Source organism: Pristiophorus japonicus, chromosome 8 (assembly GCF_044704955.1).
Source record: "Pristiophorus japonicus isolate sPriJap1 chromosome 8, sPriJap1.hap1, whole genome shotgun sequence".
NCBI classification, from domain to species: domain Eukaryota; kingdom Metazoa; phylum Chordata; class Chondrichthyes; family Pristiophoridae; genus Pristiophorus; species Pristiophorus japonicus.
Window position 1 is genome coordinate 104,635,921 of NC_091984.1, and position 13,764 is coordinate 104,649,684.

The 13,764-nt window shown below is 43.9% G+C and overlaps 1 protein-coding gene across 1 annotated transcript in view; it reads right to left on the reverse strand.

Moving 5' to 3' along the window:
• tmem59 (transmembrane protein 59) overlaps nucleotides 1-4,299 on the reverse strand; it is a 55,831-nt gene extending 51,532 nt beyond the window's left edge. The window contains exon 1 of the mRNA XM_070887227.1: nucleotides 4,072-4,299. Coding sequence (XP_070743328.1) covers nucleotides 4,072-4,260 — 189 coding nt within the window. The 5' untranslated portion in view covers nucleotides 4,261-4,299. The remainder of the gene's footprint in view (nucleotides 1-4,071) is intronic.
• Between the last annotated feature and the right edge of the window lie 9,465 nt (nucleotides 4,300-13,764).

Genomic DNA, 13,764 nt, shown 5'->3' on the forward strand with positions numbered 1-13,764 from the left:
TCTAATTGTATCTTGTACCGAAAATGTATAACTGTTGTGCCTTCACAATGTAACGGCACCTTGTCCTTAGGAAGTGGGTGCGCTCTATCGAGAGAGCATTCCTTCTGTCTGATAAGTCCCGGCCGGTAAATCTTTATAATAAAGACTGCTTTGTTATAAGCATCTGTGGTGTTCGCCTCAGTGTTTTCGCTGAAACAGATTGAGGGAAAAGAATCAACAAGCACAGATCAGGATCAAACCAGTGTCGTCAAGGACTGAAGCCAACATACTTACTGATAGCTCTCTTGGTTTACCTGGAGCTTCAAATTCAAGAAATGATTCAGGTGCTATAAACACACGAAAATTCTATGCTAAAAGTAGACAAAAACACTGTTCCACTGTGTTGTATTTTTGTAGCAAAGCATGTAAATTGTCTCATTTAAACTTACTCAAGCTCCTTGCCTCACAAAAACCACAGTCAAGTTCATTATGATTGCATGATTACTTGTACTGGAATATGAGGAAATAGAACTTCCTGCAGCCGTTCCCATTACTGGAAACATTTTTATAATCCACCCCAAGTGTGGAAGCAACACAGTGTGCAGAAACAAGGTGGAAAGTCGAGAGGCTGCCATCACTCTGTATTTGAACTAGCTGGTTAATTATGCTTTGAAAACAAAGTTTGGCATCACCTGCAAAAGACAAGGCTGAAGCGTTTGTAGCCATTTTCAGTCAGAAGTGCCGAGTGGATGATCCATATCAGCCTCCTCCGGAGGTCCCCATCACAGAAGCCAGTCTTCAGCCAATTCGATTCACTCCTCGTGATATGAAGCAGCAGCTGAGTGCACTGGATACAGTGAAGGCTGTGGGCCCCAACAACATCCCGGCTGTAGTGCTGAAGACGTGCTCCAGAACTAGCCGCGCCTCTAACCAAGCTGTCCCAGTACAGCTACACACTGGGAACTACCAGACAATATAGAAAGTGGTCCAGGTATATCTGTCCACAGACAAATCCAATCCAGCCAATTACCACCCCATCAGTCTACTCTCAATCATCGGCAAAGTGATGGAAGGTGTCGTTGACAGTGCTATCAAGTGGCATATGCTCACCAATGCTCAATTTGGCTTCCGCCAGGACCAGTCAGCTCTTCATCTCATTACAGCCTTGGTCCAAACATGGACAAGAGCTAAATTCCTAGAGGGGTAGTTGGAGTGGCGGCCCTTGACATCAAGGCAGCATTTGACCGAGTGTAGCATCAAAGTGCCCGAGTAAAATTGAAGTCAATGGGAATCAGGATGGAAAACTCTCCGCTGGCTGGAGTCATACCTAGCACAAAAGAAGATGGTTGTGGTTGTTGGAGGTCATTCATCTCAACCCCAGGACATCGCTGCAGGAGTTCCTCAGGGCAGAGTCCTAGGCGCAACCATTTTCAGCTGCTTCATCAATGACCTTCCCTCCATCATATGGTCAGAAGTGGGGATGTTCGCTGATGATTGTACAGTGTTCAGTTCCATTCACAACTCCAGAGATAATGAAGCAGTCCATGCCCGCATGCAGCAAGACCTGGACGACATTCAGGCTTGGGCTGATAAGTGGCAAGTAACATTGGCCCACACAATGAATATATCCATCAAGTGAGAGTCTAACCACCGCCCCATGACATTTGACAGCATTACCATTGCCAAATCCTCCATCATCACCACCGTGGGGGTCACCATTGACCAGAAACTTAACTGGACCAGCCCATAAATACTGTGGCAATAAGAGGTCAGAGGCTGGGTATTCTGCAGCGAGTGTCTCACCTCCCAACTTCCCACCATCTACAAGGCACAAGTCAGGTGTGTGATGGAATACTCTCCACTTGTTGGAGCAGCACTCATGAAGCTCGACGCCCTTCCAAAACAAAGCAGCCTGCTTGATTGGCATCTCATCCTCCACCACCAGCACACCATGACTGCGTTGCACTATCTACAAGATGCAGCAACTCACCAAGGCTTCTTCAGCAGCACCTCCCAAACTCGCGACCTCTACCACTCAAAAGGACATGGGCAGCAGGCGCATGGGAACACCATCACCTCCAAGTCACACACCAGCCTGACATGGAAATATATCGCCGTTCCTTCATCGTTACTGGGTCAAAACCCTGGAGCTTCTGTCCCCAACAGTACTATGGGACTATCTTCACCATGCGGACTGCAGCTATTCAAGGTGGTGGCTCACCACCTTCTCAAGGTAAATTAGGGATGGGCAATAAATGCTGGCCTTGCCAGCAACACCCACATCCCATCGGCAAGTCTTTCCAAGATAAACCAAATGCCTCACAAAATGGAGTTCCAAAACTACTGTTAAACCCATTAGATGCAGAATCAACATTCTGTAGCTCGAGTATGACACATGTAACAACTTTTCTTGTTTGATGCAAGCACTTCATCTACTCTCCAAATCAATGTCCTAATGTAGTATGCATCTTACATGATGCAGGCAACTACAAAACAGCTCAAAATGTTCTCAGGTGACACCGAGAATGTAACTAATTATGCACATCAACTCTTCGTATTGCACAAAATGAAGAAAGAATTTATTTAATATTTAATTGGTGCTTACAAATTTAAATCAGGCAAACTATTTTGAAACAGAACATCTTGGATTTACTTTTTATTTTTGATTCAAAAACCACACATTTGCTTGCAACTGATATTTCATAACTTATTTTTCAGAAGGCACAACTATGGGTCTTGGCCCTTCACCTACATTTCACATTAAAAATACTATGACATCACAATGATGGCAATGTCACAAACCAGCATCAATTTTCCTGAACTACAAACTTCAATATTTACCTTTAAAATATACAGAATATAAACATAGTATTTCACAGCCTGTGCCAATTGTTTGCCCAGTTTCACAAAGGTATCAATATTTATGCATGGCTACGACACATGCTTTGTCTCAAAATTCAACATATTTTGATACACACAAACTCATTACTATATTTAAAAGTCTCCAAAACAAACTACTGAGAAATCCATACAAGTAGAGCTTCTTTTGGGCAGTGTGGTGTGCATTCACTCTGTAGGATTAAATCCTGAGAGTTTGAGCATAGTTTGGCTTAGTGTGTAACGTGCACTTCTGGAGCATAACCAACTAAAACCACAAAATCTATCAGCACAGAGCACTGGAAAATAATTGCACTAATTTACTCAGAATTTCAACAGGTTACTGAAAACATGAAATTATGATTTGCACAATATTTTTAGTTGTTTGTCCAGCTCATTAAAAAGACAGTGCAAAGATACACAATTTCTAACTTGTGAAATTTAATCCAGACCTCCACTGATACCTCTCAATGGAAAAATGACATTAAAATGTTGACTCCGAGAGATGAGGAGCCCAATTTTTTGCACGTATCTTTTAATAGTTTTGTAATTTCAAGGGGGCAAAAAATACTAACATTTATTTCAGATTAAAACGTAAGTGACATGCAGTGAATGTGTGCATGGGATAAATCTGCAGTCATGTTTCAGTCATTAACGAATTAAACCAATTTCACAAGTAAACATCTGCTAATGACGATATATTAGATAGGGGAAAGACTGGTTGATTTATCTCAAAACTTATATATAATACATCCGCTATATATAGCAAATCGTAAGCACATTTATTCCTCAATAAACCTACAGCGAAACAATTGTCAACAGGGTAGAAAATAATTTAAACTACGAGAACGATTTTTGTAAACAAGGCTCAGATTGCACTTAAAAATCATTCCCGTATCGCTTTAATTATTTACCGTACAATAACTACCTCAGCTCGTTATTACCTCAATCATTCTTAGGTTAATTATTTCTGTGTAACCAGCATTGTACTGCGGCCTTTTTTGAGACTTCGTGGAATCCATCAACGCCAATTTTAACAGAACGCGTTTTTTTATTATTTGGATGACAGAAGCTGCGTTATTAAAGTGAACCCCAAGCAGAATAATAATTAGAAATAGCAACACGGTGACAGATTTTTTTTTAAAAACAGGCCTCAGACTTTGGCTCAGCTGCCCCAGCCCAGCCGCCCGCTCCGCCGGCCGGCCCCTACCCTACCTTCGGGTAAGTGTGCAGGGTGTAAGTCATCTCGCAGGTTCTTTGACACGACGCCGTGTCGCCCAAAACCGCCTCGAATGCATCGGAAGCCAGTGACACGGTGAAGAATGAACATAAGGCAAGTCCGACGGCCAGACCAAGACGAAGGGCAGAGCCGCGACAAACACAACCTCCACCTTCCGCCGCCATCTTCCGTCTGTTTGTTGTGATCCGCAGTCACTGCCTCGCGTCACCTGACTGCGCCTGCGCTCCAACCCACACCCACAGTGACATAAATCTTTATTGTCAGTTTTTTTTATGCAACTTCCGCCGTAACTATGATCGCATCGAGTTACAATCTGTCGAGCTTGTGTTATTTATATAAACATATTTAAAAATCAGCAATATTATCGGAAGCTGCTGACTAGTCTAGCGCAAGGGAGGCTGGGAATTGTAGTCGTTGCTCTGGATACTGCAGCTTCCAGCATGCAGCGGTAAAGGGGCACGGAGCATTTCATTCGGGATTGCCTTTGCAACGCAAGAGGGAAGTTCCAGGATTTTGACCTAGCGATGATATCTCCATTATAAATCTATGGAATTCTCTGCCCTAGAGAGCTGTGGAGGCTGGGTCATTGAATATATTTAAGACAGAGATGTGGACAGATTTTTGAGCGATAAGGGAATAAAGGGTTACGGGGAGTGGGCAGGGAAGTGGAGCTGAATCCATGATCAGATCAGACATGATCTTATTAAATGGTGGATCAGGCTTGAGGGACCAGCTGGCCTACTCCTGCTCCTACTTCTTATGTTCTTATGTAAGTCAGGTGGTGTGACTTGGGAGGGGAAGTTGGAGTTTGTGGTGTTCCTATGTCTCTGCTGCCCTTGTCCTTCTAGGTGGTAGAGGCCATGTGTTTGGGAGATACTGGCAAAGAAGCCTTGACGAGTTGCTGCAGTGCATCTTTTAGATGGTACACACTGCAGCCATTGTGCACAAATGGTGGAGGGAGTGAATATTTAAGGTGGTGGATGAGGTGCCAATCAGGCGGACAGGATGGTGTTGACGTTCTTGAGTGCTGTTGGAGCTGCACCCATTCAGGCAAATGGAGAGTATTACATCACACTCCTGACTTGTGCCTTGTAGATGGTGGAAAGGCTTTGGGGAGTCAGAATCAATGTTCCACTTTTTTTTCCCCCTGTGTGGGCTTTTAAATTTGCCGCACAGTATCTGTTCCAGCAGTAGCAGCTGATGGGTGACTTGCGCATCACCTTGCGTTTGGAGTCGCGCACCTTGGGGGGAACATTGGTCTGGAGGTGAGTCACTCGACTCAGAATACCAGCCTCTGACCTGCTTTTGTAGCCATAGTATTTATGTGCCTGGTCCAGTTAAGTTTCTGGTCAATGGTGACCCTCAGGATTTTGACGGTGGGGATTTGATGATGGTAATGTCATTGAATATCAAGGGAGGTGCTTGGACTCTCTTGTTGGAGGTGGTCATTGCTTGGCACTTGTGTTGAACAAATATTACTTGCCACTTATCAACCCAAGGCTGAATGTCATTCAGATCTTGCTGCATGCAGGCAAGGACTGCTTCATTATCTAAGGAATTGTGAACAGAATTGAAGACTGCAATCATCAGTGAACATTCCCAATTCTGACCTTATGATGGAGGAAAGGTAATTGATAAAGCAGCTGAAGATGGTTGGGCCTAGAACATTACCCTAAGGAACTCCTACAGCGATGTCCTGGGGCTGAGAGGATTGGCCTCCAATAACCACAACCATCTTTCTTTGTGCTAGAGTTTTCCATCCTGACTCCCATTGACTCTAGTTTTACTAGTGCTCTTTGTCCACACACTCAGTCAAAATGGTGCCATGATGTCAAGGGCAGTCACTCTCACCTCACCTCTGAAATTCAGTTCTTTTGTCCATGTTTGGACCAAGGCTGTAATGAGGTCTGGAGCCGAACCCAAACTGAGTATCGGTGAGCAGGTTATTGGTGAGTAATTGTCACTTAATAGCACTGTCGTTGAAACCTTCCATCACTTTGCTGATGATTAAGAGTAGGCTGATGGAACAGTAATTGGTTGGATTGGATTTGTCCTGCTTTTTGCGGACAGGAAATTTCTGGGTAATTTTCCACTTTGTTGGGTAGATGACAGTAGCTGTACTGGAACAGCTTTGCTAGAGGTGCTAGCCGTGAAGCGATATCAGCGTGACGGCTAGTTCTGGAGCATAGGTCTTCAGCACTACAGATGATAGTTGTCGGGGCCCATAGCCTTTGCTGTATTCAGTGCACTCAGCCGTTTCCTGCTATCACGTGGAGTGAATCGAATTGGCTGAAGACTCACGTCTACGATGGTGTGGACCTCACAATGAGGCCGAGATGGATCATCCACTCAGCACTTCTGACTGAAGATGGTTGTGAATGCTTCAGCCTTGTATTCTGTGCTCACATACTGGGCTCCACCATTGCTGAGGATGGGGATGTTCATGGAGCCTCCTCCTCCCATTAGATGTTTAATTCATTCAAAATCATGAGGGGTCTAGACAGAGTAGATAGAGAGAAACTGTTCCCATTGACGGAAGGGTCGAGAACCAAAGGACAGAGATTTAAGGTGATTGATAGAAGAACCAAAGGCAACATGAGGGAAAACTTTTTTATGCAGCGCGTGGTTACGATCTGGAATGCACTTCCTGAAAGGGTGGTGGAGGCAGATTCAATTGTGGCTTTCAAAAGGAAATTGGATAATTACCTGAAGGAAAATTCTTTGCTGTACTATGGGGAAAGAGCAGGGGAGTGCTCTTGCAGAGCCAGCACGGGCTTGATGGGCCGAATGGCCACCTGTGCTGTAACCATTCTATGATTCTAATGGTTCACCACCATTCATGATTGGATGTGGCAGGACTGCAGAGCTTTGATCTGATCTGTTGGTTGTGGGATTGCTTAGCTCTGTCCATAGCATGCTGCTACCTCCATTTAGTCACAAGTCATCTGGTCCAGATGGGATGCATTCTAGGTTGTAGAGGGAAGCTAGGATGGAGATAGCTTAAGCTTTGACCACAATCTTTTATATAAATGACCTGAACTTGTACAATTTTGAAGTTTGTGGATGATACAAAAATTTACAACATAGTAACTAATGAGCAGGATAGTAACAGACTTTAGACTGGTGAAATGGGCAGACACACGGCAGATGTAATTTAATGGGGTTAAGTGTGAAGTGATGCACTTTGGGATAATCAACATGTAGTGGCAATATAATCTAAAAGCGTGCTATTTTGAGGGAGTGCAAGAACAGAGGGATCTGGGGTGCATATTCACAAACCTTTGAAGGCGGCAGGGCAAGTTGCTAAGGTGGTTAAGAAACATATGGGATACTTGGGATTTATAAATAGGGGCATTTCTGGTTAGGCCTCAGCTGGAGTATCGTGTACAATTTTGGGCACCATACTCTAGGAAGGATGTCAAGACCCGCAGAGGGTACAGAGGAGGTTTACCAGGATGGTGGAATTCAGTTATGTGGAGAGATTGGAGAAGCTGGGATTGTTCTCCTTAGAGCAGAAAAGGTTAAGGGGAAACGTAATAAAGCTATTCAAAACTATGAGGGGTTGATGAAGTACGTAGGAGAAACTATTTTCTCCAGGAAGTGAGTCAGTAGCCAGAGGTCATAGATTTAAAATAATTGGCAAAAGAACTAGAGGGGAAATAAGGAGAAATTTCTTCACAGAGGGTTGTTAAGATCTGGAACGCACTACCTGAAAGGGTGGTGGAAGTAAGAACTAAGAAATAGGAGTAGGGCCTATGGCCCCTCAAGCCTGCCCCGCCATTCAATAAGATCATGGCTGATCATCAACCTTAACTCCACTTTCCCGCCCGATCTCCATATCCCTTGATTCCCTTCGACCCCAAAAATCTATCTTTTCTCAACCTTGAATATATTCAGACTCCGCATCCACAGCCCGCTGGGGCAGAGAATTCCAAAGATTCAAAACCTTCCGAGTGAAGAAATTCCTCCTCATCTCCGTCTTAAATGGCCTACCCCTTATCCTGAGACTGTGCCCCCTAGTTCTAGACACTCCAGCCAGGGGAAACAATCTCTCAGCAATCTACCCTGTTAACCCCCTTCAGAATCTTATATGTTTCAATGAGATCACCTCTCATTCTTCTAAACTCCAGAGAGTATAGGCCCAATCTACACAATCTCTCATCATAAGACAGCCCTCTCATCCCAGGAATCAATCTTGGGAACCTCCATTGTACTGCCTCCAAGGCTAGTATATCTTTCCTTGGATCAGGAGACCAAAACTGCACAGTACTCCAGGTGTGGTCTCACCAAGGCCCTGTAAAATTGTAGCAAGAGTTCCTTACTCTTTTACTCCAACGCCCTTGCAATAAAGGACACCATGCCATTTGCCTTCCTTATTGCTTGCTGTACCTGCATGCAAGCTTTCTGTGTTTCTTACTCAAGGACACCCAAATCTCTCTGAACACCAAAAGTTTCTCACCATTTAAAAAATATTCTGTTTTGCTATTCTTCCTACCAAAGTGACTAACCTCATATTTCCCCACATAATACTCCATCTGCCACCTTCTTCCCACTCACTTTATCTAGGTTAGGTGAGTGGGCAAATGCATGGCAGATGACGTATAATGTGGATAAATGTGAGTTTATCCACTTTGGTGGTAAAAACAGAGAGACAGACTATTATCTGAATGGTGACAAATTAGGAAAAGGGAAGGTGCAACGAGACCTGGGTGTCATGGTACATCAGTCATTGAAGGTTGGCATGCAGGTACAGCAGGCGGTTAAGAAAGCAAATGGTATGTTGGCCTTCATAGCGAGGGGATTTGAGTACAGGGGCAGGGAGGTGTTGCTACAGTTGTACAGGGCCTTGGTGAGGCCACACCTGGAGTATTGTGTACAGTTTTGGTCTCCTAACTTGAGGAAGGACATTCTTGCTATTGAGGGAGTGCAGCGAAGATTCACCAGACTGATTCCCGGGATGGTGGGACTGACCTATCAAGAAAGACTGGATCAACTGGGCTTGTATTCACTGGAGTTCAGAAGAATGAGAGGGGACCTCATAGAAACGTTTAAAATTCTGACGGGTTTAGACAGGTTAGATGCAGGAAGAATGTTCCCAATGTTGGGGAAGTCCAGAACCAGGGGTCACAGTCTAAGGATAAGGGCTAAGCCATTTAGGACCGAGATGAGGAGAAACTTCTTCACCCAGAAAGTGGTGAACCTGTGGAATTCTCTACCACAGAAAGTAGTTGAGGCCAATTCACTAAATATATTCAAAAGGGAGTTAGATGAAGTCCTTACTACTCGGGGGATCAAGGGGTATGGCGAGAAAGCAGGAAGGGGGTACTGAAGTTTCATGTTCAGCCATGAACTCATTGAATGGCGGTGCAGGCTAGAAGGGCTGAATGGCCTGCTCCTGCACCTAGTTTCTATGTTTCTATGTTTCTATATCCCTTTGCAGAGGCTTTGTGCCCTCACTGCTTACTGTCCTATCCAGCTGTGTATCATCAGCAAACTTGGATACATTACACTTGATCCGTTCATCTCGGTCATTAATATAAATTATAAATAGCTGAGGCCCCAGCACTGATCCTTGCGGCACCCAACTAGTTACAGCCTGCAAACCTGAAAAAGACCCGTTTATCCCTACTCTCAGTTTTTTGTCCATTAACCAATCCTCTATCCATGCTAATACATTACCTCCAATACAATGAGCCCTTATCTTGTGTAATAACCTTTTATGTGGCACCTTATTGAATGCCTTTTGGAAATCCAAGTATACGACATCCACTGGTTCCCCTTTATCTACCCTGCTAGTTACATCCTCAAAAAACTCTAATAAATTAGTCAAACACAGTTTCCCTTTCATAAAACCATGTTGACTCTGCCTAATCATGTTATGATTATCTAAGTACCCTGATACCACTTCCTTAACAATGGATTCCAGCATTTTCCCGACGACTGATGTCAGGCTAACTGGCCTGTAGTTCCCTGTTTTCTTTCTTCCTCTCTTGAATAGCGGTGTTACATTTGCTACCTTCCATAGTAGGTTCCATAGGAACTTTCGGGAGGCAATTGGACATATACTTGAAGGGGACTCATTTGCAGGGCTATGGGGAAGAATCTGGGGCGTGGGACTAAATTGTACAAATGTGATGGGCCGAATGGCATCCTTCTGTGCTGTAAGATTATATAATTGTATGACTTAGCGTACATGTAGTCCTGTGTTGTAGCATCACCAGGTTGGCACCTAATTTTCAAGGTGCATGATGCTGCTCCTGGCATGCTCTTGTATAATCCTCATTAAACCAGGATTGGTCCCCTGGTTTGATCGTAATGGTGGAGTGAGGGATATGCTGAGCCATGAAGTTACAGATTGTGGTGGAATACAACTCCACTGCTGCTGATGGCACACAGCTCCTCCTGGATGCCCAGATTTGAACTGCTAGATCTATTCTAAATCTATCCCATTTAGCATGGTTGTAGTGCCACAAAACACAATGAATTCAAGGGTGTCCGCGGTGTAATTATATAGGTTGTTGGTTAGACCACATAGAATCATAGAATGATACTATGGAAATATCAGAAAGGATTAAGAAGTTAGTTCAGACCTGGGGTCTAAAAAACTAATAAACTCTCTTGCACAAATAACAAGCAGGCGTGAACCTCAGGACAAATTTATTAAGAGTTTTTTGAGGATGTAACTAGCAGGGTAGATAAAGGGGAACCAGTGGATGTAGTATACTTGGATTTTCAAAAGGCATTCGATAAGGTGCCACACAAAAGGTTACTGCAGAAGATAAAGGTATGCGGAGTCAGAGGAAATGTATTAGCATGGATAGAGAATTGGCTGGCTAACAGAAAGCAGAGAGTCGGGATAAATGGGTCCTTTTCGGGTTGGAAATCGGTGGTTAGTGGTGTGCCACAGGGATCGGTGCTGGGACCACAACTGTTTACAATATACATAGATGACCTGGAGAAGGGGACAGAGTGTAGTGCAACAAAATTTGCAGATGACACAAAGATTAGTGGGAAAGCAGGTTGTGTAGAGGACACAGAGAGGCTGCAAAGAGATTTAGATAGGTTAAGCGAAAGGGGTAAGGTTTGGCAGATGGAATACAGTGTCGGAAAGTGTGAGGTCATCCACCTTGGGAAAAAAAACAGTAAAAGGGAATATTATTTGAATGGGGAGAAATTACAACATGCTGCGGTGCAGAGGGACCTGGGGGATCCTTGTGCATGAATCCCAAAAAGTTAGTTTGCAGGTGCAGCAGGTAATCAGGAAGGCGAATGGAATGTTGGCCTTCATTGCGAGAGGGATGGAGTACAAAAGCAGGGAGGTCCGTCTGCAACTGTATAGGGTATTGGTGAGGCCGCACCTGGAGTACTGCATGCAGTTTTGGTCACCTTACTTAAAGAAGGATATACTAGCTTTGGAGCGGGTACAGAGACAATTCACTAGGCTTATTCCGGAGATGAGGGGGTTACCTTAAGATGATAGATTGAGTAGACTGGGTCTTTACTCGTTGGAGTTCAGAAGGATGAGGGGTGATCTTATAGAAACATTTAAAATAATGAAAGGGATCGACAAGATAGAGGCAGAGAGGTTGTTTCCACTGGTCGGGGAGACTAGAACTAGGGGGTACAGCCTCAAAATATGGGGGAGCCAATTTAAAACTGTCGAAATCTCGACCTCCGATAAATGACTCAGACACCTTCAGCTCCAGCAGAAGTTTCTTTAATTTACTTGCTAGCAAGGGAAAGGTCACACTCAGTCAATGGTTAAGTGAACATCTCCAAAATGGTACAGTTTCACGAGATATTTATACAGTAAAACCCAAGTTATGGCCTCTCCCTGTGTATTAGCTCTGTCTCGCAGTCAGTGAATACAGGTAACGAGTTAATTACTACATCCTTGTCCTAACGTGGTTTCCAGATATTTCCTTTTGTCAGGGTTATTAGTTGGCCAGCCGGCCATTACTCGATGAGACTGTGGTAATGAGCTATTACCTGCCTTGCATTGTGTCAGGATTGTCCAGTTTCCTGGTCAGTTATCTTTTTGCATCAAATGGATGAGGTCTCTACAAGAGATAATGGCTGGTGGTTTGAGTACTTCGAAAAGGGTGGGGTGGCGTGGAACTGGTGTTGTATATACAATAGGAGAGCACCATGGGGGGGGTGGGGGGTACTTGTCTCAGCAGGACTTGCCTCCTAGCTGTCTGATGGCTATCAGCCCTTTCAAGCCAGGTTTAGCTGTTTATGCAAGCCGACTGCTTTATGCAGAAATTTCTGGAAGGACCATTTTGTTATATATTAAAAAGGGCACAAAAATACCGTGTGGTATCAGCTTAGATAAAAATACATTTCCACAAAACCGAGTTGAGAAGGAATTTCTTCTCCCAGAGGGTTGTGAATCTGTGGAATTCTCTGCCCAAGGAAGCAGTTGAGGCTAGCTCATTGAATGTATTCAAGTCACAGATAGATAGATTTTTAACCAATAAGGGAATTAAGGGTGACGGGGAGCGGGCGGGTAAGTGGAGCTGAGTCCACGGCCAGATCAGCCATGATCTTGTTGAATGGTGGAGCAGGCTCGAGGGGCTAGATGGCCTACTCCTGTTCCTAATTCTTATGTTCTTATGAATGAGATAAGGAATGAGGTAAAGTTGTAAAACTGCAGGGAAAGCAGCAGGATAATAAAGCCAAATTCAAAGGAGTCGCCCTGGGTAAGAAATAGTGTGTAAATACTGAATGCCAATTAACAAGGTTCCGGCAATTGCTAATAACCAAACAAAAGGTCAGGTGTAGGAATAACAAACTGAAGGCCAACGGACAGGAGGGAGTTACTGTGGTATCAGCAGGGGGTAGTAATAAAAGACTTAAATGATTTAGATAAGGTTCACACACTGTAAGGAAAACTCCGACTTGGTAATAACTCTTGGAGGTAAGAGACAGGTTGCGATAACAGCAGAATGTCTCTGTACTTCTTGTAAAAACAAGCAGGCAATTAATAGCAACACGCATGGTTAACTGAGAGAAAAAAGGGTATAAAGATGGACAAGCTCGGACAGTCCGGAGCGAGAACCTAGGACCAACACTCGACAGAAGCAGGGACCAGGGGAGAGACTCTTGAAGGAACAGTGTGAGGACCGGATTGATCACCCGGAGACGTATTGGGTAACTATGATAGTATTTTGAGTGGAAAGGAACACCTTTTGGAATGCCTTTTCTGCAGAGTTAAACAGAATTAAATAGAATATAAGTAGTGAGTCCTGTACTTCTTCTGTATTGGAGAACTATAGAGTATAAGTGGTGATTCTTGTACTTCTTCTGTATCGGGGAATTATAGAGTATAAGTAGTGAGTCTTGTACTTTTTCTGTATTAAACGAACATAAATGGTACAGTCATTATCCAGTGTGTAATTTGATATTTAACTCAGGAACCGTCGCAGACAAATACTAGTCACACGACTAGCGAAATTGCCATTTGTGCAACATTGGCAACCCAGATGGGACGATTCTGAGTAAAAATAAATTAAAATAAGAAAGACATAGGAGAAATGGCAGGAAAAGGTAGAACCCCCCAGTCGTGGGAAGAGCAGTTTAACCAGACCCTGATCCAAAAAGTCACGGGATGGCTTGAAACAATGAGCTCACCTGGATTTCACAGAAGAGACTCATTCTTTGACAAA